The sequence below is a fragment of the Poecile atricapillus genome, unplaced genomic scaffold (assembly GCF_030490865.1).
Source record: "Poecile atricapillus isolate bPoeAtr1 unplaced genomic scaffold, bPoeAtr1.hap1 scaffold_111, whole genome shotgun sequence".
NCBI classification, from domain to species: Eukaryota; Metazoa; Chordata; class Aves; order Passeriformes; family Paridae; genus Poecile; species Poecile atricapillus.
Genome location: NW_026709003.1, coordinates 53,626 through 79,939, shown reverse-complemented (window position 1 = coordinate 79,939; position 26,314 = coordinate 53,626). Strand labels below are relative to the sequence as shown.

Genomic DNA, 26,314 nt, shown 5'->3' with positions numbered 1-26,314 from the left:
CCGCCACTTCCCGCTTCCGCCGGAAATGCGTGACGTCACCACGCCAAACTGCACTTCCGCTTCGGAAGTGTCATGGCAGCGCCATAGCAACGCCGCGGGCAGAGAGCGCTGATTGGTTACGCCTCCTGGTGTGGCCTCGCCCGTACTCGGCGCTGATTGGTCAGTGCGGGAAGAGGCTCGGCGGTAATTGGTGGATGAGGAGCGAGGGCGCGGTGGAGCGCGCGGCCTCTGAGGGGATGGGGACCCGCGCGAGCGTGGGGGAGGCGGCGCGAGAGCGGAAAGGTGCGGGGAGAAGCGGGAAGCACGGGAAATGGGGAAACTGGGGGAATTCGGGGGAATGTGGGAGGACGTGAGAGGATTTGGGCTCTAGGATGGTCTGGGGGATCCATGGGGGCCGGGCGGGGAGCGTGGAGTGAGGTTGAGGGGAGATGTGGGGGGTTTTAGGGAGGTTTTGGCCTCTGCGGGGGATTTGGGAGGATGGGGGAGGGTTGGGGGCGCTGAGGGCGGAAATTTGGTGTCTGAGGTTGTCGAGGGGTCCGCGAGGGTCTGGGGAGGGTTGAGGGGGAACTGATGGGAAGTGAAGGCAGAAATTAGGAAAACTGGGGGATTTGGTGAGATTTCAGGGGAATTGGAGGTCCGTGAGGGCCTGGAGGATTTTATGGGAGCGGGAGGGAATTGCGGGGGATGAGGAGGGAAGTTATGAGGGGTTTGGGGGGACTGAAGGCGGAAATGGAGGGGATTTAGGGGATCTGAGGGGGAATTGGGGGATCTGTGTGGTCCTGGGGGGAATTTGAAGGTCGGGGGGGAAACGGAGATGGGAGGGGTTGGGCGGATTTCGGGGTCCTGGGGGGAAAATTGGGGGCGCTGGGGCCGATTTGGGGGTTAAAATGGGGCGTGGGCGTGTCCTGCCCCACCCCGGCCCCGCCCCCATCTCCCAAATCCTGCTCCCCAGGCGCCAGATCCCACCCCCAAATCCCTGATCCCGCCCCCCCAGTCCCAGCCGTGTCCCCTAACTCCCAAACCCCACCCCAGGCGCCGAACCCTGCCCTAAAACAGCTCAGTCCTGCCACCCAGGTGCCCAAACCCGCCCCCCATTTTTTTTCCTGCCCCCCAAAATGCCAAACCCCACCCCAAAATCTCCGAATCCCATCCCTCCCCTTAAGTGCCCACCCCTCCCTCCAGGTGCCCGTTCCTGCCCCACAACCCCTCAAATCCTGCCCTGGGGTGCCTAAACCTGCTCCTCTGCTCCCCAAATCCTGCCCGGGGTGCCCGAACCTGCCCCCCAAGTGCCCGATCCGGCCCCCCAAGTGCCCGATCCGGTCCCCAGGAGCGATGCCGGGCCCAGGTGAGGAGGCGCCCGGCGCCGGGGGGGAGCTGAGCCGCTCGCAGGTGTGCGGGATGCTCCGGCAGGAGCTGAGCCGGGACGGAGCCTTCCTGCAAGGCCATCCCCATGTCCTCGTCATCCTCGGCGCCTCCGTGAGTGGGGACGGGTATCTGGCGGGGCTGGTGAAGGAATGAAGGGGTTTAGGGGGAACTGGCGATGTTGGATGGGGAATGAAGAGGTTAAGGGCAGAAATTTAGGGCTTGGGTGGTGGAACAAAGGGGCTTGGGGGGGAATCGGGGGCTGGAAATGGGACGAAGAGTTTTAGGGAGAATTGGGGGGGCTAGAGGGGGAAGAAAGGAGGTATGGGGGAGAAATTTGGGGCATGGGGGGAATAAAAGAGTTCAGGGGATATTGGGGGGCTGGAAGAGGGAACTGGGGGGCTGGAGGCGGGAAAGAAGGGGTCTTGGGGGAGAAATTTGGGGCTTGTGGGGCTGAATAAAGTGGTTTAGGGGAATATTGGGGAGCTGGAGGGGGGAATTGGCGGGCTGGAAGGGGGGATGAAAGGGTTTGGGGGGAAATTGGGGGACTGGGGAAGGGATGAAGGAGTTGTGGGAGAATTGGGGGGGTTGGAAGGAGCAAAAAATGGAGAAGCAAACCTGGTGGGGGGGCAATGGGGTGATATTGAGGCCTGTAAAGAAAATTTGCGAGCAATAATGGGGGCCATTGTGAATTACAGATTATTGGGGAGGGGAATAAAGGAGACTGGGGGAACATTGGAGGAGCCTGGGGTTACTGGGGGTTGAGGGGGAATTAAAGTGGGTTAGGGGAGAATTATGGGGGATTTGGGGCGGCTGGGGGCAAACTAAAGGCAGTTAGGGAGGAATTGCTGGATGGGGAGGAATTGGGGGCATTTTGAAGGTGATCAGGGGTTATGTGGGGTCACTGGGGGGTCGGGGGAGCTCTTTGGCGTCGGGGGGTTATTTAGGGTCGCTGGGTGATGGGGGAGGGGCAGCCACCCCAATGCCTCGGCGGGGGATGGGGAAGGGGAAGAAGTTGGGGTGCCCCACCCGCCCCTCCCCCCAGGTCACCCCTCCGGGGCCAGGGCGGGGCCATCCCAACTTCCTCCTCCGCCCCTCCCCCACCCCGTTACCCAATGCCCCGTAATTAACGGGGAGGGGCCGTGGCGCTGACTCAGCACATTCCGGGGGTTGGGGGAGGGGCGGGGCCAGAGCTGCGTGCGGCCCCGGCCCCTCCCCCACCCCTGACGGCCCCTCCCCCACAGGGCGACCTGGCCAGGAAGAAGATCTACCCCACGATCTGGTATGGGGACGCCTGGGGACAGCGTGGACATTGAGGGGACAGCGGAGACACCTGGGGACAGTGGGAACATCGAGGAGACAATGGGACAACCGAGACACTGGGGGACAGCAGGGACACCCAGGAACACCTGGGGACAGTGGGGACACGGAGGGGACGATAGGAATGATGGTGTCATCAAGGCTACCTGTGTTCCACTTGTCAACAGGGTCCCCCACGTCCCCATTGCTACCCAGGCAACCGGGGTCACCAGTGGCCCCAGGGCCGCCAAGGTCCATTCCCTGTCCCCTGGGTCATTGAGGCCATTGATGTCCTCACCTGTCCCTAGGGTCACCAAGGCCACCAATGTGCCCCTGACTCTGAGGCCATAAGGGTCACCAGGGCTCTCAGTGTCCCTCCTGTCCGCAGAGTCACCAGGGACACTCATGTCATCAAGGCCACCAATGTCCCCACCTGTCCCCAGGGTCCCTGATATCACCTGGGTCACTGGGGCTGTCGGAGCCATTGAAGTCCTGGCTGTCCCCACCTGTCTCCAGGGTCATCAGGGTCACTGATATCGCCAGGGCCTTCCGGTCCAGCAGGGTCACCAATGTCAGTCACTGCTGTCCCCAGCGCTGCTAGTCTGCAGTGCTGCCATTGTCTGCTGTGCTCAGTGTCGCCACAGCTGTGTGTCCCCACTACCCCCAGGGCCACTTGTGTCAGCTGGCACCAGTGTCCCCAGTATGACCCCAGTGTCCCCAGGGCCACCAATGTCCCCAGTATGATGCTGGTGTCCCCAGTTCCTCCCTTTGCTGCTTCTGTCCACTCTGTGTCACCTGTCCCTGTGTTACCTCTCCCAGGCTGACACGGGGACAGGAACCACCATGACTGGTGTCACCACCCTGAGCGTGTTGGTGACATCGGTGTCATCGCAGGCCCAGAGGGGGGTGATGACAGTGCTGGGGGTGTCCCTGGGGGATTTGTTGACAGCGGTGTCCCCGCAGGTGGCTGTTCTGGGACAGGGTCCTCCCTGCTCCCAGTAGCTACTGTCCCTGGGCATGGTGACAGTGCTGGAGGTGTCCCCAGGGGGTTGATGGCACAGGTGACAGTGCTGTCCCCCAGGTGGCTCTTCTGGGACAGGCACCCCCTGATGCTGGTGTCCCTGGGGGGCTTTGGGGGACACAGGGAACACAGGTGACAGCGCTGTCCCTCGTCCCCAGGTGGCTGTTCCGGGACGGGCTCCTCCCCGATGCCACGCGCGTTGTTGGCTTCGCCCGCTCACCCCTCAGCGTGGAGCTCATCCGGGAGCAGACCCTTCCTTACCTCAAGGTGACAGCGCTGTCTGCACCTGTCTCTTCTGTCCCCTCCTAACCCCTCCTGGCCTCACCTGTCCCCTCCTGGCCCTCTCCGTTCCTTCTATCCTCACCTGTCCCCTCCTGACCTCACCTGAACGTTCCTGGCCCCATAGGTGACCTGCCTGGCCTTTGGTTCCTGTGTCCCCTCATGTGTCCCTACCTGTCATAGGTGACTCTTGAGGACACTCCCTGTGTTTCCTGTCTCACCTGTCCCTTGTCCCAGTCTGTCCCCACAGATGACCCACAAGGACGGACCCCACCTGGCCACGTTCCTGTCTCACCTGTCCCCTGTCCCACCTGTCCCTGTTTGTGTCCCCTGAGTCACTCCCTCTGTTCCCTGTCTCACCTGTCCCCTGTCCCTGTGTGTCCCCACAGGTGACCCCTGTGGACAGTCCCTGCCTGGCCATGTTCCTGTCCCTGTCTCACCTGCTGTCCCTGTGTGTCCCCCACAGGTGACCCCTGAGGATGGGCCCCGCCTGGCCACGTTCCTGTCCCTGCAGAGCTTCGTGCGGGGTCAGTATGGGGATGAGGCCTCGTTCCGGGCGCTGGATGCTCACCTGCGGGGGCTGCCTGGGGGTGACCGCGCCCACCGGCTCTTCTACCTGGCCCTGCCGCCCAGCGTGTACACACCTGTGACACAGCACTTGAGGGCTCTGTGCATGGGACAGGGGTGAGTGGGATATGGGGACAGCATGGGGACACACCTGTGACACAACACCTGAGGGTTCTGTGCATGGGACAGGGTTGAGTGGGGACCTGGGGACACCCAGGGATGGAACACACAGGGTGAGTGACTGCAGGGGACACAGGCTGGGTTCTCACCATGTCCCACCTCCCATGTCTGTGTCCTCACTGTCCACCCATATCCATGTCCCCATGTCCTCCTGTATCTCTGCACATTCCTCATGTCCCCCATATCCCTTGTCCCCATGTCTCTCGTGCATTTTTGTGTGTCCCCGTGTGTCCTCATGTTCCTTGTGTATCCCTGTGTGTCCTTGTGCCCTCATGTACCTCCACACCTGCTGTATCCCTGTGTGCCACGGTGCGTGCCCGTGTGTCCTCATGTTCCCCCATCTCCCCATGTGTCCTGCTGTGACCATGTGTCCCCATGTCCCCACATCTCTTAGTGTCCCATGTGTCCCCACATCCCCCCCTGTTCCTTGTGTCCCGGTATGTCCTGCGTCCCCTGTGTCTCTGCGTGTTTCCCCACTTCCGTGTCCTTTGTGTCCCCATATTCCCCCATGTCCCCCTGTGTCCCCCCATCCCTGCCCTCACACCCCCACATCCCTGTTCCCAGGTGGAACCGTGTGATCGTGGAGAAGCCGTTCGGGCGGGACCTGGGCTCATCGGAGGAGCTGTCAGCGCACCTGAGCGCACTGTTCCGCGAAGAGCAAATCTACCGCATGGACCACTACCTGGGCAAGGAGATGGTGCAAAGCCTCATGGTGCTGCGGTGCGCCAGGGACACGGGATGGGACGGGGACACAGGAGGGGAAATGGGGACAAGCACACGACTCCTCACTCACCCCTCACCCACCCCAGGTTTGGCAACCGCATCTTCGGGCCCATCTGGAACCGCGACAACGTTGCCTGCGTGGTACTCACTTTCAAGGAGCCCTTTGGCACTGAGGGCCGTGGCGGCTACTTTGACGACTTTGGCATCATCCGGTGAGGATGAATGTCTCCTGGTGTCCCCGTGTCCCCTCCGCGTCCCCCTGTGTCCCCCGACCCCGTGGCAGCACCGGCTCCCCACAGGGACGTGATGCAGAACCACCTTCTGCAGCTGCTCTGCCTCGTGGCCATGGAGAAGCCAGCGTCCACCAACCCCGACGACGTCCGCGATGAGAAGGTGGGGATAGCAGGGACACTGGGGTGTCACCAAGGTGTCACCACCCCCTGACATCTCACCGATCACTGAGATTTATGTCCCTGATGGTCACATCACGGTCATGGCCACAGGGACCATCTCCAAGTGGCCCCAGGGTTGTGTCCCCCTATGGCAACATCCCCCCACCCCAGTCATGTTCCACCACCATGTTCTTGATGGTGGCCCCCAAAGCCACATCCTCCGTGGCCACATCCCCAACTATCTTCCATCACCCCGTTATTGACAGTGCCCCCCCAAACCATATTCCCCATGGCCACATTCTCACTGACCATGTTCCCAACTATATCCTATCATCCTGTTATCAATGGTGGACCCCAATGCCACGACTCCTGCGGCCATGTCCCAAACCACATCCTATCACCACCCCCTTGTTGATGACCCCCAAAACCATATCCTCCAATGGCCACACTCCCATCCCATTGCCTGCACTTACTTTCCCATAATCACGTCCCCAACCAGTCCCACCCCGTGGTCTCACTGGAGCCCCTATAACCAGGTGTCCCTCACCTGTCTCCCAGGTGAAGGTGCTCAAATGTATCAGCCCAGTGGAGCTGCAGGACGTGGTGCTGGGCCAGTACGTGGGCAACCCCGAGGGCCCCCCCGAGGCACAGAAGGGGTACCTGGACGACCCCACGGTGCCCCCCGGCTCCACCACACCCACCTTTGCCACTGCTGTGCTGCGTGTGGCCAATGAGCGCTGGGACGGTGAGAGAGGGTGTCGGTGGTAATGGTGATGGATGTGATGGTGATGGTTGCCGTGGTGATGACATTTGTGGTCGTGATGATGATGGCAGCAATGATCATGATGATTACAGTTGCCATGGTGATGACATTATGGCTGTGATGATGATGGTGGCGGTCATGGAGATGGTGCTGGTGATGGTGATAGTGATGCTGACCATGGAGATGGTACTAATGATGGTGATGGCCAATAGTGACATTGATGACCAGAGGATGACAGAGGTGTTGACCACCTTATGATGGTGATGGCTGAAATGATGATGGAGATGATGAGCCATGGTGATGTCCGTGATGATGATGGTGGTGGTGGTGACAATGCCAATGGTGTCCCAGGTATGCTGTTAGTGCTCCACTGTGGGAACACGCTGGGATGGGGATGGGTGGTGGTGATGATGGGTGGTGAGAATTGTGATGACATTGATGGATGATGATGATGGTGACAATGGTGATAACGTTGATGGATGTTGATGACTTTGACAATGACGTTGATGATGACAGCGATGACGATGTTGGTGAACGGATGTTGATGACGATGATCCAGTGGTGTTGGTCATTGATTATGATGATTGTGGTAATGTTGATGGATGTCGACAATGTGGATGATGACAATGTTGGCAGTGTCATTGATGGTGGTGATAGACGCTGATGATGATGACCACGTTGATGGACATTGATGGATGTCGATGACTGATGATGTTGACAATGTTGGTGATGCTGCTGCTGATGACAGTGTAGGTGATGAGATTATATGACTGATGATGATGTCGATGATGATGTCAATGTTAAAGATGCCAGTGTTGATAACATCAGTGTTGTTGATGACAATGACAGCGACGGCCATGATGACGACCCCACAGGTGTCCCCTCCATGCTGCGCTGCGGGAAGGTGCTGGGATGGTGATGATGGCAATGATGACAATGTTGATGGATGTTGATGGTGACGATGATGTTGATGGAAGTTGATGATGATGACAATGACAATGCCACTGTCCCCAGGTGTCCCGTTCATGCTGCACTGCAGGAAGGCGCTGGGATGTTGATGGCGATGATGCCAATGATGACAATGACTCTATTGATGATGACATTTACAGCTATGCCATCTCCCCTCTGTCCCCAGGTGTCCCGTTTGTGCTGCGCTGTGGGAAGGCGCTGAACGAGCGCAAGGCTGAGGTGCGGCTGCAGTTCCGGGAGGTGCCTGGGGACATCTTCGCGCGGCAGTGCAAGCGCAACGAGCTGGTGGTGCGGGTGCAGCCGCGTGAGGCTGTCTACGCCAAACTCAACACCAAGAAACCGGGCATGTTCCTACGACCGGAGGAGTCTGAGCTCGACCTCACCTACGGCAGCCGCTACAAGGTACCCAAAATGGGCAGAAGGCACAGGAATGGGGGTGGGGACATGGAGATGGAATTTGGGGACACAAAAATGGAGATCTGAGATGCAAAAATGGGGTTTGGGGACCCAGATATGGGGTTTTGGGACATGAAAATGGAGCATTGAGACTCAAAATTTGGTTCGTGGACCCAGAAATGGAGCTGGAACCCCAAAATCACAACACTGAGACTCAAAACTGTAGTGTTGAAACCAAAATTGGCATGTTGAGACCCCAAAACTGGGGATGGAGACCTCACATCTCAAGGGGTTCCCCACAGCTGGGGCGGTTCCCAAAACCCACCTAGATCATCAAAACCCACCTGGGTCCTCTGAAATCCTGGGTGTTCCCCACACACCTGGGGCCACCTCAAACCCAGAGGAGCCCCCTGAATTGCCAAATCCCAGGGTCCCCCCTCACCTGGCAGGGTCCCCCCACCTGGGGGTGCCCCCAGACCCTCACAGACCACCCCGGTGCCCCCAGGATGTGAAGCTGCCGGATGCCTACGAGCGGCTGCTGCTGGACGTCATCTGCGGGAACCAAATGCACTTTGTGCGCAGGTGAGAGGGGACAGGTGACAGCTGGGGACGGGAGGGACATGGTGGGGGGTGGGGACAGGTGGGACATGGGGCAAGAAGTGCACAGGTGGGGCATAGGGAGACAGGTGAGACTGGGGGTGGGTCTCACCTCCCCAGTCAGGGGAACTGGGGGGTAGGGGGGGCAGTACAGATGTGACCAGTTTAGAGGAGCTGAAGAGTCTCGGGGGGACAGGTGGGACATGATGGGGGACAGGTGAGTCCAGTTTGGGGACAGCAAGGGGGTCAAGTGGAACTAGTCTGGAGGGGGAGATGGGACTTGGGAGGGGCAGGTGAGGCCATGTTAGGGGCAGCAGGCAGGATTTTTAGGGGGGAAGATGGGACCAGTTTGGAGGGGCAGATTGGACTGGTTTGAGGGGGCAGGTGGGGCACGGGAACGGGTGGGACATGGTGGGGGGACAGATGAGGCCAGTTTGGGGAGGGAAGATGGGACCAGTTTGAGGGGAACGGGTGAGTATGGGGGTGGGCAAGGGTTACCAGTATAAGGTGGATGATAGGACCAGTTTGCAGGGGCTGGTGGGATGAGTTTGGAGGAGAAGACAGGACTGGTTTGGGGGTCCAGGTGAGCCTGGGGAGGGCCCAGGTGAGCCCAGGTGAGGTTTGGGGGAGTTTTGGGGTCCAGCTCAGTTTTGGGGTGTCCCCCCCTCAAGTGATGAGCTGCGTGAGGCCTGGCGCATCTTCACCCCCCTCCTGCACCAGATTGAGCAGCGCCGCGAGCCCCCCATCCCCTACCCCTATGGCAGGTGAGAAAGGGACACCTGGGGGGGGCTGGGGGGAGCTGGGGACACCTGGGGGGGCAACGGTGGGGGGTTATCTGGTGGAGGAATTTGGGAGTCTGGGGGAACCTGGGCACACCTGGGGGGGAGGGGCTGGGCCTAGGGGGTCCTGCTGGGGATTTGGGGAGTCCCACTGGAGATTTGGGTTGTCCTGGGGGCTTATGGGGGGCCTGGGGGTCTCACTGGGGACTGGGGGGGTCCCAGAGATCCTGTTGGGGATTTGGGTTATCCCAGGGGTTTGGGGGGATCCTGGGGATCTCACAGGATTTGGGGGTCCCAGGGACCCCCCTGACCCTGTGTCCCCCCCTTTCCCAGCCGGGGCCCCCCTGAGGCGGACGAACTCCTGCGGCGGGCGGGGTTCCTGTACGAGGGCACCTATCGGTGGGTGCCCCCACCCGGGCCTGAACCCCATCCCTGACCCACGGCCGGACCCCCCGGACCCAAGGGGGGACCATCGAAGAGTTGCTCCCCAAAAACACTCCAGGGCTCTGGGCTGGGGGTTGGTGCCCCATGGGACCCTCTGCCCCACAGCCTCCCCAACACACTCCAGCCCCCCAAAAACACTCTTGGGCTGGAGATGATGACCCCCATGACCCTTCCCACCCCATAGAACCCCCAACCTTGCCCCATAGACCCTCCCCGAGTCCCCCAACCCCCCAGCTGGGACCAAAGCTCCCCCTCTCCCACCATCAAGGCCCCAAAGCTTAAGGACCCCCTCATTATCCCTACCCACCCCAACCTTCCCCGCCCCCCCACCCCCGGGAGCAATTAATGATTAACGCAAATCAATTAATCAATTAACTTGCCATTAACCAGGACCAATTAAACCAAATTTTGGCTGATTAATTGCCACCACCACGTTCTAATTGCCCCCAGGCACTTATGGGCAGAGTTCCCCTGTGACACTTACGGGGCAGAACTCCAACACCTGAGGGGGTCGGGACCCCTATGGCACTTACTCCCCGCATTGCGGGGGGAGGAGGGAGCCCCTGGACCCCCAAAGGGGTTGGGGCGGAGTCACACGGGTGGGATTTATGCTACTGGGGGATCGTTGCCATTGGCGGGGGAGGGCTGGAGGGGCGGGGCCAGCGGCCCAGCAGCCAATTGGAGGCGGTGGGAGGGGACGGGGCCGCTCCAGGGGCGCGGCTGCGGCTGAAGGGGGCGGGGCCAGGGAGGGGCGGCGCTGGCGCCTCACACCCGAGCCGAGCCCTCGCCGCGGGGCTCCGCGCCAAGAGCGCGGCACAGACGGGCACAGGCGTGGGGACAGAAGCGTGATGGCACCGTCTGCACGCTGTTCCTACAGCCTCTCCCCAAGCAGCTGAGGGGGCAGGAGCTCTAAGCCAGCCGCTCGTGGAACCAAGGGGCCACCGGGCCACTGCGGAAGCTCCTGGGAGCCAGGGGCTGGTGTGATACAGAAGGGCTTCAGGGAACCCAGGAGACCCGGGTGAGGTTATGGAAGCTCTTTTAACCAGGTGTCAATCGTGAGAGAGCACCGCATTCGTAGCGGGGCCTGAAGGGAGTGGCCCGGCCCGGCCTTGGCCTTGCTGGGCCTGCGGGTGCTCGGGGGAGCTGATTCCCGTTTTCCCTGACAATGGACACGGACCTGAGCTGAGCTGGGCTCGGCGGGAAAAGTCTGAGGGAGACCGGTAGAAGCATTTTCACAGATCCAGTGGGAAACTCTGTACAGCACCATGTGCTGTATGATGTTTTACAGACAGTGTCTAGTAGACTGGGATTCCTTCAAGACACTTGAATTAAGAGTTGGTTTAAACTTTTTTTGTGGGCTCGTGAAAAGCTTTTGTGGCTGTGCAGCTCCCAGGCTGCCTGGCCAGGCAGTGTCTCTGGGGCACAAACACCTGCGGAAGGAGCTGGGCCCTCGGGGCTGCTGGTGCTGCTCACGGAGCCTCCTCGCCAGGGGGAGGCACCTCAGCTCCTCACTGTGTCTCTTTGGGGCTTGTTCTGGAAAAACAACCTTCTGGGATCTCAGAGTTTGCTGTAACTATTGGAAGGGATTAAATATTGCAGCATTGTAAGGCCACTTGCCTCTGATGCCTGAAAAAGGCTGAAAATAAATCCCCACAGACAGATGTCTATAGAGCAGGTACCTGTTTATTGCAGTGCTGATGGGAAGTGGGATATCTCCACCTAACTCACCCACATTTGTCATGTGCTGTAGTTCATTTATACAGTAATTATTGCTTAATATTGCAATGTCATTATAACATTGTCATGTACACGTCAGAGCTAACTTACATAATGTTATCTCATAGTTATAAATAGTTCTTCTGTACTGTGCTTGCACATCCCAAATTTAGGTGGTCTCGGGTGTTTTCTTTGATGAAGACTCAAGGTCTTCCTGAACATTTCAACTTTGTCTTCAGAGCATGCACAGTTATGGTGTTCCTTGGTCTTTCTGGGTGCAAATGGTCTAAATTCTCCATTTTGTGGCTAATTGGCTTTACATTTGCCAATTTCTCATTAGTACATCCTGCTGCTTCCCAATATAGCTAATAGGCTTGTCTATTTCTGAGATTATTCACCTAGTGAGTTTCTGTTTATTTAAGCATTAAGCAACTAATTAACCATATACGAGCTATACATTGTATAGAAAGTTATGATTTAGTTTATATTGGTATCTTATAACTCAAGCTATATAAGCATCTTGTAACTTTGACCCAAGTTATATAGATATCATCTCCAACTAAGAGGATTTGTTTAGGATTTTCCAGAGTCTGTGTTGTGACTCTGTGGTCTGTGAAGAACATCTTTGTGCGTTAGTGCAGATCTGCCCGTCAGGAATGATCATTGCCACTGGGTGTCATAAAGCCCCCCTGATAAAACCAACTCCGTGGCAAAATAATGTCATTTCCAAAGAGTTCCTCTCTCTGTTCTGCATGTTTAAGGAGCTCAGATTTTTGCAAAACTGTTTCTTTCTACTTTACTCCTTGCACAATGAGCAAAGGAGCACCAAGGGTTTGCCAGTTCTTTCTTAGTTTTTCCATATCTTTTCTGAGAACCTGGGAAAATGGTCTCTGGCAGCTGAGAATCTGTGGGATTGAGACTCCTGTCTGTGATAAAAGATCGTGGGAATTAAGTGGTTCAATACCTTTTAGGCCCTGGACTTTTCATTCGGTCTTTGGCCTGGTGCTGGATTTTGCCTTTCTTTCTGTCTTTTCGCTTTAAAATTCCCCTTGAATCAGAAAATGCCATGACAGAATGTGGTTTCTGTAAGGATGAGTGAGGTTCTTCCCTTGCAAACGCCGTGGCCAAAAGGCAGCTCAGGCTCAGCGGGGACCGCACCCATGAGCTGGGGCTGCAGGTGGAGCATCAGCCGCTCGGGTGATCTCTGGGGAAAAGCTGTCCTTTGCTCCCCGCTGACAGCTCCGGGGCCCTGGGAACCCGAACCGTGCCAGACGTGTCCCCGGGACAGGTAGAGACGTGGGGCGGAGTCCTGAGGCCGAGAGGAGCCCGGAGAAGGCAGGGGCAGCTCTGCTTCTCCCTGCAGGGTTTGTGCCCCGCTTGGCGCCAGTTCCCGTCCCGTGCGGGCAAACGCCGCCCTTGGGGCACCGGGGAGAACGAAGGAGTTCCCAGCCCAAGCCCGGCCCAGCAGCCGGGCTCCGCATTTGCTTTCTCCTTTCCCCCTCCTGTTGTGCTCCTGCCCTCGCAGCTCCCGCAGCCTTCAGGGCCGCTTTTCCCCTTGGGATGGTCCGGGTGACTCGGGGAAGGCGAGGGAGGCTCAGCTGTGCCCGGCTGAGGATGGGGGATCCCTGCGTCCAGAACTGCTCGGGCCGTGCTCAGCCCAGCAGGATGTGACAGAGCTTGGACACAGGATAGGCTCAGAGCAGCAGATTGGTGTTGCTGGCAATGTTAAATTAAATACAGTGTAGTAAAATTTAACGCATCTGAGTAAAATTTAAATTGAAATTCGTACAACTCACATTTTAAAGCATTAAAGACCATTTACTACAACTGACATTTAAACAAATACAGTTTAAAAGTTTACATTAAATGCAATTTAAATTGAAATTCATACAATTTAAAATTAATACAAGTAAATCTAATTTAATGCAACTTAAGCCTTTTTTAGGCTTATACCTTAAAGTTAATGCAAGTAAATACTATTTAATGTAATTTAAATTTAAACTGATACAACCTAGTTTTATGCAATTAAATAAAATTTAATAGAATTTAAATTCATGCAGCCTAAAGCTGGTGCAAGCAAATACTGTTCAATACCCTTTAAAGTAATACAACTTAAATTTATAGAACTAAATACAGTTTAATACAAGTTTAAATTAATACAATTTAAAGTTAATGCAAGTAAATACTACTTAATACCACTTAAATTTAAGCTAATACAAGTTAAATTTATATAGTTTAATACAACTGGCTACAATTTAAATTTAAATTAATACAACTTCAAGTTAATACAATGTAAAATAAGATTAACATCTATCAAATTGATATGCATGGCTACAAAATACCTACAAAATCAACTTTTTGCAAAAACAATGTGTCTTTTTTTTGGACCTGTGGCTAAGCTTCGTGGGTTGGGAATGAACATGTTTGTATTTTCCAGTCTCAAGTATTTCTGTCCCCTTGGAGTCCAGTTGATGTTTTCCATTCCAGGTATTTGCACACGTGCAGTTCTTAAGTAATGCTCTTCTCCTTCCCTCAAGTACTCGTCAATTAGTGCCACCTGCAATTAGAAAGAAGTGGTGTCTCAAGCAAGTCCATTTGCTTCCATAAAAACTTTAAAAGTTGTTGCAATTAGTTTATTTCAAAACTGATAGTCATTAGAAACAAAAATACATGAAGGCTCCTCTTGGGCAACTGGTTGCAGCAGAAGTACCTGACTTGGTCATTATTTTTGTTTTCTCCATTTCTGTTTCGATTCAATTCCTTCATTGCTGTGGAACAGACTCCCTTCATGCAGGGTTCTGCTCAAGATGCAGACCCTGCATCGTGGGAAGATCTAAAGAATCAATCTGCCCATTGCATTTTAAGCTGAAATAATTAAAAGAAAAAAAAAAAAAATCCTGCTCTGCCATGCTGACAGGCATTCAGGGGAGTGTGACTTCTCAGAGGAACAGACTGGGAATTAATCCAAACATGGCTTTCTCTTGTATTGATCCGTGTCCTGAGCTGTCCCTTAAGTGCTCCTCAGCCCTGGCCTTGGAGTGAAGCCACGCCACATGCTCTGGCCGTGCTTTGGGTCGGTGAGGAGGGTGTGTTTTTGAGAGAGGCAAGCAGGAAAGTTTCATCGGCTGCCCTGGGGTGTCGAGGGCACAGAGGGTCTGGGAGAGAAGCTCTGCCTCCTCCTGCCCACGGAGCTGGCCACGGGGACCTGTTGAGGGGATGGCCTGCACATAGCACCATGCATGATGCCATGGAAAAGAGTTTTCTGCTGTGCTGGTGAAGCTCGATGGGCACTTGTACCTGGGCTTTGGCTCCTTTGCTGTCAAGAGATCCATTGCAACAGGAGCACGAGGAGCTTGGAGCTCTCCAAAGAGCCTCGTGGGCTGTCTCTGCTGTGATGTGCTCAGCATAGAAACATGCAGAGGATTAGGAAGAGGATTCCTGGTGCCAGCCTTGTTTTGATGAAGTTGAAATAAAAGCCTAGGAAATAATGGACTGGCCAAAAGCATACAGGGAGTCTGGGTGCAATTGATCCCGTAGCGCAGGGGTCCAGTGCAGGGCCTGGCCCTATTAGCCACAACCACTGAGCTCCCAAGACTCTTCTGCCAGAGACCAAATGAAAGTGTCTACACGACTTTGCTCTGCCATTAAACGTGCCTGTTCTGTTTGGGGGTAGTGCTGGTGTCTGGGTGAGCACAAAGGGCAGAAAGAGGAAGGAAAATGGGTCCTAAGCGATGGGTGGGGTGTGGAGTGAGGACAAAGGGGACACCAGAACAGCAGCAGGATTTACAGCAGCCCTTTAGGAGCATCCAGCAGTGTCTGCACTGCTGGGGATGCCACCAGGAAACAGCAGAGGAATGATGTTCCTACCTGGAACTGTGGTTTGGCATGGTCTGCCTGTGCTTTTCATATGTATAGAGTAGGCCCGGCCCCCCAAATAAGAACTAATCTGGCACATCAGTTGCTGACATCACTGCACTGTTCCTGCTGCAGCAGATCAGCTGCGATGGTCTCTGCACAGCAGGGATGCAGCCAGACCCTTGCTGGCTCCCAGGCAAATCATAGACACATCTGGTCTGGTTGAGCTGGTGCCTGAGCATGGACAGAGGCCAAGGCATGGGACCAGGTTTCACCTGGCACCTCCTCTTATTTCTGCCTTTTGAACAGACCAGACTCAGGGACAGCTCCTGCCCAAGGAGCAAGCTCCTCTCCTGCCCTTTGCTGCAGGCTGTTACCTTCTGTATTTTAGTCCACACACGCTCTCCAGTTCTTCCAGCCAGGATGTCCATGGCATCTGCCATCAGTGACTGCAGCTGTGGCACAGAGATACAAACAATCAATGTGGAATTCACAGAGAAATAATTTCTCTGAATACACAAATTAAACCCCAATTCAAATCCTTGGCACTCTGATGATTTTGTGAATCATCTTTCACACAGCGAGCATGGCCAACTCATCTTTCCTTGCACTGCATTCTTGTGAACCTAAAATACTTCAGTATTGCCTCCCCACAGTCCTTTTCCAGGGTAGTCCTGACATTGCCTCACCCTGCACCCTTCCAAACCCCTGGAAAATGGTTTAGATACTCTTAATTCAGAAACACAGAGACAAGGGCTGGATCCAGGTTGTCCTGCCCTTAGCATCAGTGTTGTGGAAGAAACTGGGGAAAACCGGTACTTGAGACCTGTGCTACTGCTGCACTCTAAATAATTATCCTCCAAAATGTTGGGTTAAGTTAAAGGAAATCCAAATTAAAGCTTCTGGAGTTTCTTCACAAGCGTTTTACTGGTGAGAAAGAAATAAGATCTACTAGCACTATGTATCTGGGTATTAGTGTTCCTGGGTGTGCTCAAGGCACAAGGCTTACCCAGAGGTGTCCCTTCAGGGGAGGAGGAGAGACACCATCTGTCCACTGATGCACAGAGTTTCCCCCTCCTCTTTTTTGCCCAACCCCCTTGGATACCATCACTTTTGGCCTCATTGGCTGCAGCAGTCATCCCACTGCTGGCCCTTGCTGGAGCTGGGTTGGGTCAGCCAAGGGCACAGTCCACATTTCAGTACAGCCTGACGGATTCTTTACTGACTTTGGGGCACCTCTGCAGCAAGTCTGACAAGTTACCGTGAGCAGGCAGACGGGTTTGTTGTGAGGCAGGGAGCATGTGGGGGATGGACCCAGCACAGAAAATCAGTTTTTCCTCCTTTCCCCGTCTCCTTCTCAGCTATACCCCAATTCAGGCTATTTTGATGCAGCTGCCTTCTGAGGTCAGAGCTGTCAAGGCAGCATGAGCTGAATCATTGCAATCATTTTTCCACACCGATTTGGGGAGGTTTGGGGGACAAAGACAGGATTTTCAATAGATACTGACAGGCGAGTCCTGGTGGTTCCATCAGTCACCCTTGCAGGTGATCAGCTCCTCTGGCAAAGCACTGAAGGAGGATTTGAGGATTCTTTTCAGGTCCCCACATTGGACAAAGGACTTCCAGAGCACAGGGTGGTAGTGCAGAACTCTGCCCTGGCCCTTCCTGCTCTGTCTCTCAGCCTGCAGAGGCCAATACAAGTGTTGGAAATCAAAACCTACCATCTTGTCATCCTCCTCAGAGACTCTCTGCAGGTAGGGAACAGTTGCCAGCTCAGCCATCGCCTGGGTCATTACCTGGGCCTGTTCCTCCCCTCTCTGCAGGTGGCTGAGCAGGCTGGCATGATGGAACTGCTCAATGGCCTGTGCACACGGGCCACGCTCATCCTGCTTGCCCAGGAAAAGAGAGGAGGTCAGAGGGGAGGCGCAGGGAACACCCTGATCCTCGGAGTCCTGTGCCTCAAGGTTTCTCATCTGTGTTTGTGCCGGTCCTGCTCTCAGCAGTGTGCCAGCCACCACTTCTCAGGCCATGCTGCTGGGACAGGCTTCAGAGAGGCAACAAACAGACTTTCTTGCCACTAGCTCTCTAGTAGGACTAGGAAAATAAAGATGTCATTGTGATAGGTGGAAAGGTTACTTCACACCTCCACTCCAGTGGGATCAGGATCTCAGTCACTAGAAATGCTTCAAGAAGCAACAATTAACTCTCAATGGAGCTCTGGGTGGGAGGTGCAGTCTACTATAGGTATGAAATAGAGTAATTGTGTTGGTGATTATGTGAAGTAGGGATATAATATCACAGGACATAAAGACTGGAGAAAATTGCACGCAGAGGAACTTTCAAGAAACTCTGGTCACTGTTAAGTCATTAGAACTCCTTTTCAAAAGAGTCTAAACCCACTGGAGCTCTGTTCCTACTGCAATTCACAGAACATTTCTGGACACTGGAGGAGCACATGGAGCAGGAATTGCTCCCCAAAAGCACACGTCCTTCCCACACACTGCATACCAGAAAGGGAATAGGATGCTCACCTTTATCTTGGTGCTTCCTAGAAAAGCCATGGCTGCCATGATCCTTTCCCCAGTGTTCTGCCAAAATGTTTCTGCTGCTTCCTCCATGCTGGGACTGAAAGTTACTTTCTGTCCTAGGAAGTGAAATCACAGAACCACAGAGGCTGTGTTTATTCATCTCCATTTTTTTAGGGGATCTAGCAGGACGTTGGGTGAACTGGAGGAGGAGCGAAGGGGGTGGGAAGAGCTGCCTGGGCTATCAGGGCTGCCGGCACTGATGGAAATGGGTCCCAAGACACCCCTCGCCCCCTCATTTAGTAAGGACTGTGGGAGTCACCCCTGAGCCCGGCCAGTTCTGAAGCAAGTTGGCACACCTGGAAAGACTGGCAGTTTTCGAGTTACAAACTTCTCCACAGTCTTTCCAATCTCTTTGTTTCTAAAGCCCAGAGTCAGTAAGTACTGCTGGTCAGGATGTGATTCAGCCTTCTCTGGCAACAGGTGAATTCCATGAGGATCTGCATAGGGAAAGGAAAATAATTTCCACTGTCATATTTCTTTTCAGCTGTAAGAGAAGTTACTTTTTTGGAGAAAAATAAGGGAAGTCTAAGAAGGAATGATATGGGCTCCAGAAACCTTGCCAAAACACAGATGACAAAACCAACACATCCAGCTCTCACTGGGCTTTGCATCTTAGGGCTCTGCAGCCTTTTGCATCAACAGCTTAAATTTTGCTGATGCATGAGATAAAGCACATCTGCCCAATTCCCCTCAGCAGTGTTTAAGTGTCTGAAGGCCAAGCAGCTCAAACTCTCCAGCTCTCTCCAACTCTTTTGCATTCAGCTGCACAATCATAGTCCACAGCACTTAAGGGCAGCTGAAACCTGCTGTTACCTGTAAATATGTGCTGCACGTAGTCAGGGTGCTTCTCAGCAAAGGTTTTGTTTGCCTCCTTTATTTTGTCAGCCTTGTCCTCTTTCTCAAAAGGTGTATACAGAGCCGAAAAAGAACTTTCTCCACGGACGGCTTCTTGAATCATAGCCTAAAAAATGGCAAAGAAACTATACATTTCATGTTGTGTAGAGACTAGTTAAAAAAAAACACGTGGTTTGGATGATTGACTCCATGAGCCTCCATCTTCAAGGAGGAGACAGGGACAAGAAAAACTGTCTTTTGGATGGAGAGAAAAAGTGATTCCATGCTCTCCAAAAGTCACATCAGGAAGACTTAGGAAAAAATGCCTTCATCAGCTGTATCCAGAATTAACGTGTCAGGGGAGATTTAGGTTGGATTATTAGGAACGGGTTCTTCCCCCAGAGGGTGGTCGGGCACTGGAATGGGCTTCTGGGGAAGCGGTCACAGCTCCAAGCCCGAAGGAGATCCAGGAGCAGTTGGACAATACTCTCAGGCACAGGGCGTGACTCTTGGGAATGGTCCTGTGAAGGGCCAAGAGTTAGTCTCAGTGATCCTTGCGGGTCCCTCCCAACTTAGCCCATTCTGTGAGTCCTCCCCAGGCCTTCAATTATTACCTGCCAGTACAGCTGGAGGAGGTCACTGGTCTCCAGCCCCGCACCTTCAGCCAGGACGTACAGACACTGCGCGACCATGGCACTCCTGAAGATAAAAGCAGAGAGAGAAGTGTGCAGGCAGAGAAGAGGCTCTGTGGCCGGACTGAAAGGGTATCCGGTTCAAAGACTGTCGAGTGAGCTTAATACCAAAGGTTACACAGAACTCCCAGTCCTTGTCCAGCTTTTAGACAAGCGTCAGCAAACACATTTTTAGCTCTCTAAACTCCCTGCCAGCAAATAGCCAGGGATATAATTTAGAGGATTATTTATTTTATTTTATTTTATTTTATTTTATTTTATTTTATTTTATTTTATTTTATTTTATTTTATTTTATTTTTATTTAGAGGATTAAATTGGGATTTTTCTCATTACACAGGCTGGGAAGAGTGGAGCTCTCCTGCCCCTGAGGTCACACACACTAAGCCACCGCAAAGCTTCCACGGATTTGGGAAAAGCCTGGCTCCTAAGGGACGCGTCACTGCTGAGAGCTGCAAGGAAAGCGATGCAGAGGAGCCCTGCGGAAGCCTGGACAGCAGAGGTACCTGGCAGCCTCCGAGTATCTGTGTAGGCACCGAAAGCAAGTGGCTTGGCGCAGGTGATTGCAGAAGTGAGAGGGGTTCTGAATGATGCTCCTTGGGGAGAGAAGAGAGATGGACAAGGTTAGACTTGGATTTCTTACTTCATTAAAGCTCCTAAGAATCGAGCAGTGACTGAGGCAGATGCCGTATGCATTTCTGCTCTACAACTCAGCGCTACATCTCAAATGCCAGGTGAACTGTCTCTCTGCCTCCATCTCCCTCTCTCTCCAGCTGTGATCAGTGAAGAAAATATTACTGAAAATATTACTAAAAATGTTACTTAAAGGTTCATTTCATTGTGGTTTTATCCTCAATGAAATTTCATTAGGGGTTTGTGTATTGCTCTAGAAAAAATGTTCCACGGGTAATATTCTCACTTGCCTTGAGCACGTAGGTAACATAACCCAAAGTGCTACAGCACAAGTTCTTGATAACCCCCAGCTCCCCAAACAAGAGCAGCAGGTGTCTGGTTCATCTCCCTGGAAGCACTGTGCATCTGGAACGTATCAGAAGGTGAGCCTGAGATATTTTGAAATACTCTCTGTACAAGGCATAGGTGCAACGTGGGTGAATCTTGGGCTGCGTTTCAGACCCTTCAACAGATGCAATTAGTCCCGTCCAAACACCAGTGCCACATGTAAGGTGTGTTTTCTTGATTCGTCTTTTCTCACTATTAGACTGGCTTTTCCTGCACAGCATTTATTCCTAGTCTTTGTTTCCTTTTGGATTTCAGGCTTAGCAGCGAATCCGATCCATATTTCCTCTTACCTGTGTGAATGATGCAGAGCAAGACCAGGCTGCTCCAGTTTTAAGTAGCAGACGACGAGTTTTGACTCGATCCAACTGGCAAGCCTGGAAATGTCATCTGGGGAGGATTTCAAGGGATCCTCTATAGCAAAGCCTTTACTGCAAAGCTGCACATGAAACAAAACCACAATTTCCAAATATTAGAATACACCGTTTGCTCGGTGGAAATACTTTTTGCGACTGATCAGCGGAGAAAACGGAAGTCTAATAGACTCTGGCTTTAACTAAAGTCAGCATTACAAAAATCAGTACAGAGGACAGAAGGGTCTTTCAGGGATGCTACGGGTTTTTTGTTTCCGAGGAGAGCTGGATTTAGAGACTGCTGAGGAGCGTCAGCCCTACAATTCTGTCAAGTCAGTCCCAATCGCTTTGTCTGCAATCCCAGGGATTAATTCCTTCATCCATTTTCCTGGTATGTGCATTCACCAGCTTTTCCTCTTAAGAGGAAATAAGTCCTTCTTTCTTCTTAAGTGACCTGCTGGTACCACAGCTCATATCAGAATATAGGGGGAAAACAAGCACTTTAAAAGGATGACACTTTATCAAAATAATAGCACTGACTGCTATAATATTTATTGCTTATAAAATTACTTAAGTACTGTAGAAAAAAAAATAATTAGGAGTAGGCTATTACATTATATTGTGAACTGGAAAGCCCTAATATTTGACAAATACTGTTGAATGAAGGTTGGCAGGACAGTGCTAAAAAAAAGCGCAGTTGGTCCCTTTCTCAGGGTTTCAAGTGCCTGGCTGAAGGGATTGGAGTCAGAGAAGAGAGAAAACATTAGCTGGGGCAGAGTGACAACTCGCCAGTTATTGAGAGGACATTTGTTGCTGACAGGGCTAAGACTAAAGAAAGGAGCATTTTTTTTTACTCTCTGGGACTTCAATTTCCTCCACACATGAATACAGTTAAGAACTTGGAGAAAAGTACGAAATTATCTGTCCTTCTTCAGTTCAGTCCAACACTTCCCTCCCTTCTGTGATTTATTTACAAGCCCCAGTTTTCTGATTTCAGGTGAAATCGCATTTCTGGATTTCTCTCCGACCCTAGGCATGCCAGGTTGGTGCCCCTGGTTCCCTTTGCTGTTCCTGCCCCAGGGAGTGCGGGGAACAGCCCTGGCACTGCAGTGCAGGTGCCCCTGTCATGGTTTTGCTTGGGGTCACAGCCCTTTAGCCCTGTACCTCCAGTGCTGTGGAGAACTTGGCCGCAGCCGCTGCAAAATCCCGCTGCCGGCACCGAGCGCTGCCTTCCCGCAGGGCTGCCTGCAGCCCTGCCCCAGCGCGGTGCCACCGGCCGTCCCCTGGGGCTTGGCCAGGGGGCTGAGCCGCTGCTGGTGGCACTGCTGGTGGCACTGCTGGCGCCACCGGCTCACCAGACTCGAACTCAGTGTCCGCCTCATCGGCGCAAATCAGCTCCGCTTCTATTTCCCTGAGCCTAGAGAGAGGGATGTGAAGCGGAGCGCTCGGGAACGGCCCCGTGCCACTCTCTGCTGGTGTTTCTGCTTTTGTCCCGGACACATTTCCAAGGCTTCCTGCTTTCCGTTTACGGCTCGCTCTATCTGCACCACTCCGGGATCGTTCTTTGTGTTCTTTTGCCTCCTGCCATGCCTGCAAGAGAGGGGGCGTGAGGTGAGGGGACAATCGTGGGATCTAAAGTCATTTCAGAGAATCCCAGAATGGTTTGGATTGGAAGGGATCTCAAAGCCCATCTCGTTCCATCTCCCTGCCACGGGCAGGGACACCTTCTGATATCTCGGGCTGCTCTAAGCCCTGTCCAGCCTGGCCTTGGACACTTGCAGGCATCCAGGGGCAGGCACAGCTCCTCTGGACAACCTGTGCCAGGGCCTCAGCACCCTCACAGCCAAGAGTTTCTTCCTAATGTCCAGTCTCAATCTCTTTCAGCTTAAAGCCATTCTTGTCCCTGTCACGGCTTGCCTTTGCAAAATGCCCCAGGAGAACTCTGGTTTCCAGAAGTGATTTCTGAAAATGCTTTAATTTAATAATAAATAATAATAATTTAATAATAAATGCCTAAATGATTTTAGCACCAAACAAGATGAAATGAAGTTTCCTCTGGGGTAAAATGGGGATCCAGAAATCAGGCACAGAGAAATGAACCCCATCAGGGACAGACAGGACAGCCACGGCCAAGCAGCTTCCCCCTTGCAGGGTTCCTGCAGTTCCCTTCCCTAAGTCAAATTTCAAAAGGGTCTTGAGCCAGCTCAGCACAGTTGTACTCACCTCAGGGGCTCTTGAGGAAAGTCCCTGTTGAGGAAACATGTGGGAAGGGAACTGCTGGCTCAGTCCAAGCTCCTGGGCCACCTGGAAGAGCACAGGGAAGAGCACATTCAGGTTTGCGTGGCTGTCCCTGAGGCAGTCGGTCCTAAATATGTTTTCCCAGCATACCCCAGCTCAGGAATTCCAGCTCAGCTTTCTCCCCTCCTTGGGAATACTTTCAACCCCGGAGTCTGAAAACAGAACAAGCAACCTGCAGGGAAGTGTCTTACTTGATGGGAACACCAAAAGGGAAGTTATTCAGAGCCTCATCCAGCCTGGCCTTGAACACTTCCAGGGCAACCTGTTTGCTCTGGGCAACATGTGCCAGGGCCTCTCCACCCTCCTCACCATTCCTCCTCCAGGAAGGAATTTCTTCCCAAGATGCAAATTGATCCATTTGTCAGTTTGAAGCCACTCTCCCTTGCGCTGTCCCTGCAGGTCCTTGTCCCCAGTACCTCCCCAACACTCCCCGAGTCCCCTCAGGGGCTGGAAGGAGCTCTAAAGTCTCTCCTGAGCCTTCTTCAGGCAAAGCGGTCCCAGTTCTCGTAGCCTTTCCCATAGCAGAAGTGCTCCAGCTCCCCGAGCACACCCCGATACTTCCCGTGGGCTCCTCTGGGCCACTAGGAATCATCCGTGACGGGACTGGGAGAAACCCATCGTGGTCTCTGGGAAGTGCTGAGGCTGGGCTGTAAACTGGGGTGCTGGGAATGCAATGAAAAGCTGCTCCCTGGTTAGTGCCCATGGTGATGGGAGATGTGGGTGGCCTGGACAGGAGCCCCCGTTCCCTGCCAGGCCTGTCCCCATGGCCAGCACCAAAGCTGTCGCCAGCTCTCGAACAGCCCTCCAGGAACGCCTTGTTGTTCCAAAAGGGAACTGTTCCCCATGGGATGGCCCAGGGCCACTCAGGCCCCCTCTGGGCCCAGCACAGGGAAAGCTGCCCCTTCCCAACTCACCTGTGGGGGCTCCATCGGCCGTTCTGGCAGTTGCCAGGCTCCAGTTCCACATCCAGGGCGGTTGGAGAGCCCTGCCCCAGCCCAACTGCCCCTGCCCCAGCACCTGCCCCCCCAGCCCTTCTCCATGGCCTGGTCACCTGAACACCGACGGGGCACATCAGGCACGGCTCCTGCTCCACAGTTGCTGCTCGGCGAGGTGGGGATGGCTCTGGGCCCAGCTGCACTGAGGGCACTCAGGAGCTTCCTAATCAATCCCTCCTTCCCCTCCTGGAGTTCACATGCAGCCGGGCAGGGGCTGGCATTGCGCCGGGCCTGAGCTTGTGCTTCAAATGCTCCCCAAGACCATTTTCCTGTGGGAGCAGCAGCTGTCACTGGGCAATTGGGGGCTGCAGAGCAGGGGAGGTTGGTGGACAGGAACATCCCCAGCCAGGAGCAGCTTGGGCACTTCAGCAGCGATTTGGTCCCTTTGGGAGGAACACTCAAGATGGGGAGACCCAGGCCAGGGACTCAGACAGACAACCGGAATTCCTAGAGAACAGATGGGCTCAGATGGACACGTTCTGCCAGCGCAACTATGAAATTGCGGCCTCATCTACCTGGCTTCGCGGCTCTACAACACACAAATCCACCCGACTATTCCTCTGAACCCCAAATCCCAGTAAAATGGTGCAGCTTTAGATCGCTTTGTTTAACGTCTTTATTTTTACCGTAATTCTGAGTGTTTTGATGGGATGAAGATGGAAATTATTTACGTTGGAAAAGACCTCCAAGGATCATCCAGCTTTGCTCGATGCCACCAGGAGAAACAATTGGACAGAGCAGATTTTTTAGGGTGTAAAGTCAAAAGGTCAGTTCTTCCCAACGAGTTTCCATTGTCGATCCGGAGGTTCCTGCTCCATCGTACATCCAGGCACCCACGGGGATCCAGGAGGACGTAGAGACCACCACCCAGGTGTCTTCCCAACCCGGATTACCAGGAATGTGAGTCACCAAGGCTCTCCTCAATGTGGGTCCTCTGCAGGGAGATGGAGTCGGAGCAGAGGACAAAACTCTTCCTGCAGTCGGGGAGCTCGCAGGGCTTCTGTTACCGGTGTCTCCATTGGTGTTGGTTCAAGACTGAGCTAGTCCTGAAGCTCTTCCCACACTCGGGACACTCATAGGGCCTCTCCCCGGTGTGGATGCGCCGGTGCCTGATAAGGTGGGAGTTGTACCTGAAGCCCTTCCTGCAGTCGAGGCAGAGGTAGGGCCTCTCATCCGTGTGAATCCGCTCATGTACGAGGAGAAGGGAGCTAGTCTGAAACCTCTTCCCACATTCGGAACACTCGTAAGGCCTCTCCCCAGTGTGGATCTTCTGGTGGGAGGTCAGGTGGGAGCTCCGACTGAAGCTCTGGCCACATTCTCCACACTCAAAGGGCCTCTCCCCAGTGTGGATACGATGGTGGATGATCAGGCCAGGGCTGTCTCTGAAGCCCTTCCCACATTCAGGACACTCGTAGGGCTTCTCCCCGGTGTGGATCATCTGGTGGCGAATCAGGCGGGACCTCCAGCTGAAGCTCTTCCCACACTCCAAACACTTGTGGGGCTTCTCCCCATCCTGAAGCTGCTCACGGACCACCACCTCAGAGCCCTGGCTGGATCTCCGGCCGCCTTCCCGGCACAGGGTGGGTCTTTCCTCCTCAGAGCACCCTGGGCTGGGGTTGGAGTCCCTCCTCCTGCGGGATCTCGGGGGCGTTTCCTCCCCCTCGGATTCCTGCGCCATGGAGCCGCTCAAAACGGCCTCTTCCACGAGGTTCTGCTGCGGGGATTTGTCCTCCCTGGTCTCCATCCTCAGCTCCTTGTCTGGGGGAGGAAGGGCAAGGAGAGGATGGGATTTGCCTCCGTGCCAGAGGGAAAGGGGAAGGAGATCCCCCCACAACGCGTCCCCGGCAGGACGGCGTTGGCAGCGGGGCCGTCTTGCAGGCGGGGCCGCGCTGGGCTGGGAAATGGAGCAGAAGAGCCTCATACCGAGAGTGACCAGAATTAGACTGCAGGTGACCGGGATCATACTGGGACTGGCTACAATCATAGGGGGATTATAGTGGGTGTGATTGGACCCTGACTGGGGATTACTGGCAGCTCCCAGGCCCATGCTGGAAGCCAACTGCATACATACTGGGAGCAACTGGGAATGACAGGTTGCATGCTGGTAGAACAGGGATGTACTGGGAGTGACTGGGACAATAGCAGGGGCAACTGAACCATGCTGAGGTAGCTGTGAGTGCCTGGCTATGACTATAAG

General features: G+C 54.0%; 2 protein-coding genes across 6 annotated transcripts; one reads left to right on the top strand and one right to left on the bottom strand.

Annotated features, from left to right (window-relative positions):
- Positions 1–26: 26 nt before the first annotated feature.
- Positions 27–20,844, top strand: G6PD (glucose-6-phosphate dehydrogenase). Of its 5 annotated transcripts, XR_009276401.1 has the most exons (14): positions 153–282; positions 1,328–1,476; positions 2,607–2,644; positions 3,841–3,949; positions 4,428–4,645; positions 5,273–5,428; positions 5,518–5,643; positions 5,731–5,824; positions 6,382–6,568; positions 7,722–7,957; positions 8,457–8,533; positions 9,220–9,312; positions 19,795–20,638; positions 20,730–20,844. XR_009276401.1 is itself a non-coding variant. In XM_058828587.1 (13 exons), the coding sequence occupies exons 2-13, from the start codon at positions 1,333–1,335 to the stop codon at positions 9,761–9,763; spliced, it is 1,581 nt and encodes a 526-aa protein (XP_058684570.1). In that variant the 5' UTR covers positions 27–159; positions 1,328–1,332; the 3' UTR covers positions 9,764–10,025. The 5 variants fall into 5 exon arrangements, 4 of the variants coding, with proteins under 4 accessions (XP_058684570.1, XP_058684569.1, XP_058684571.1 ...); XM_058828587.1 differs by lacking the exons at positions 19,795–20,638; positions 20,730–20,844 and adding an exon at positions 9,661–10,025 and having other exon boundaries at positions 27–159; XM_058828586.1 differs by lacking the exons at positions 19,795–20,638; positions 20,730–20,844 and adding an exon at positions 9,661–10,025 and having other exon boundaries at positions 53–183.
- On the bottom strand, positions 10,442–24,066 carry SPATA16 (spermatogenesis associated 16). The gene is made up of 12 exons (XM_058828613.1): positions 24,037–24,066; positions 23,048–23,128; positions 21,989–22,414; positions 20,765–20,910; positions 19,961–20,050; positions 19,379–19,463; positions 18,744–18,891; positions 18,227–18,367; positions 17,874–17,986; positions 17,064–17,228; positions 15,720–15,797; positions 10,442–14,044 (listed from the first exon to the last, which is right to left on the bottom strand). The coding sequence occupies exons 1-12, from the start codon at positions 24,049–24,051 to the stop codon at positions 13,838–13,840; spliced, it is 1,695 nt and encodes a 564-aa protein (XP_058684596.1). The 5' UTR covers positions 24,052–24,066; the 3' UTR covers positions 10,442–13,837.
- Between the last annotated feature and the right edge of the window lie 2,248 nt (positions 24,067–26,314).

Excerpts from the sequence above, each read along its gene's own strand:
- SPATA16 (XM_058828613.1), bottom strand. Across the intron at positions 20,911-21,988 it reads AGTTCTCCACAGCACTGGAG|CTTTGCAGTAAAGGCTTTGC; the intron begins GTACAGGGCTAA and ends TTTCATGTGCAG. Across the intron at positions 18,368-18,743 it reads CGTGCAGCACATATTTACAG|ATCCTCATGGAATTCACCTG; the intron begins GTAACAGCAGGT and ends TTCCCTATGCAG.
- G6PD (XM_058828588.1), top strand. The coding sequence starts at position 195 with ATGAGGAGCGAGGGCGCGGTGGAGCGCGCGGCCTCTGAGGGGATGGGG. Across the intron at positions 5,429-5,517 it reads CAAAGCCTCATGGTGCTGCG|GTTTGGCAACCGCATCTTCG; the intron begins GTGCGCCAGGGA and ends CACCCACCCCAG. Across the intron at positions 5,825-6,381 it reads ACGACGTCCGCGATGAGAAG|GTGAAGGTGCTCAAATGTAT; the intron begins GTGGGGATAGCA and ends CCTGTCTCCCAG.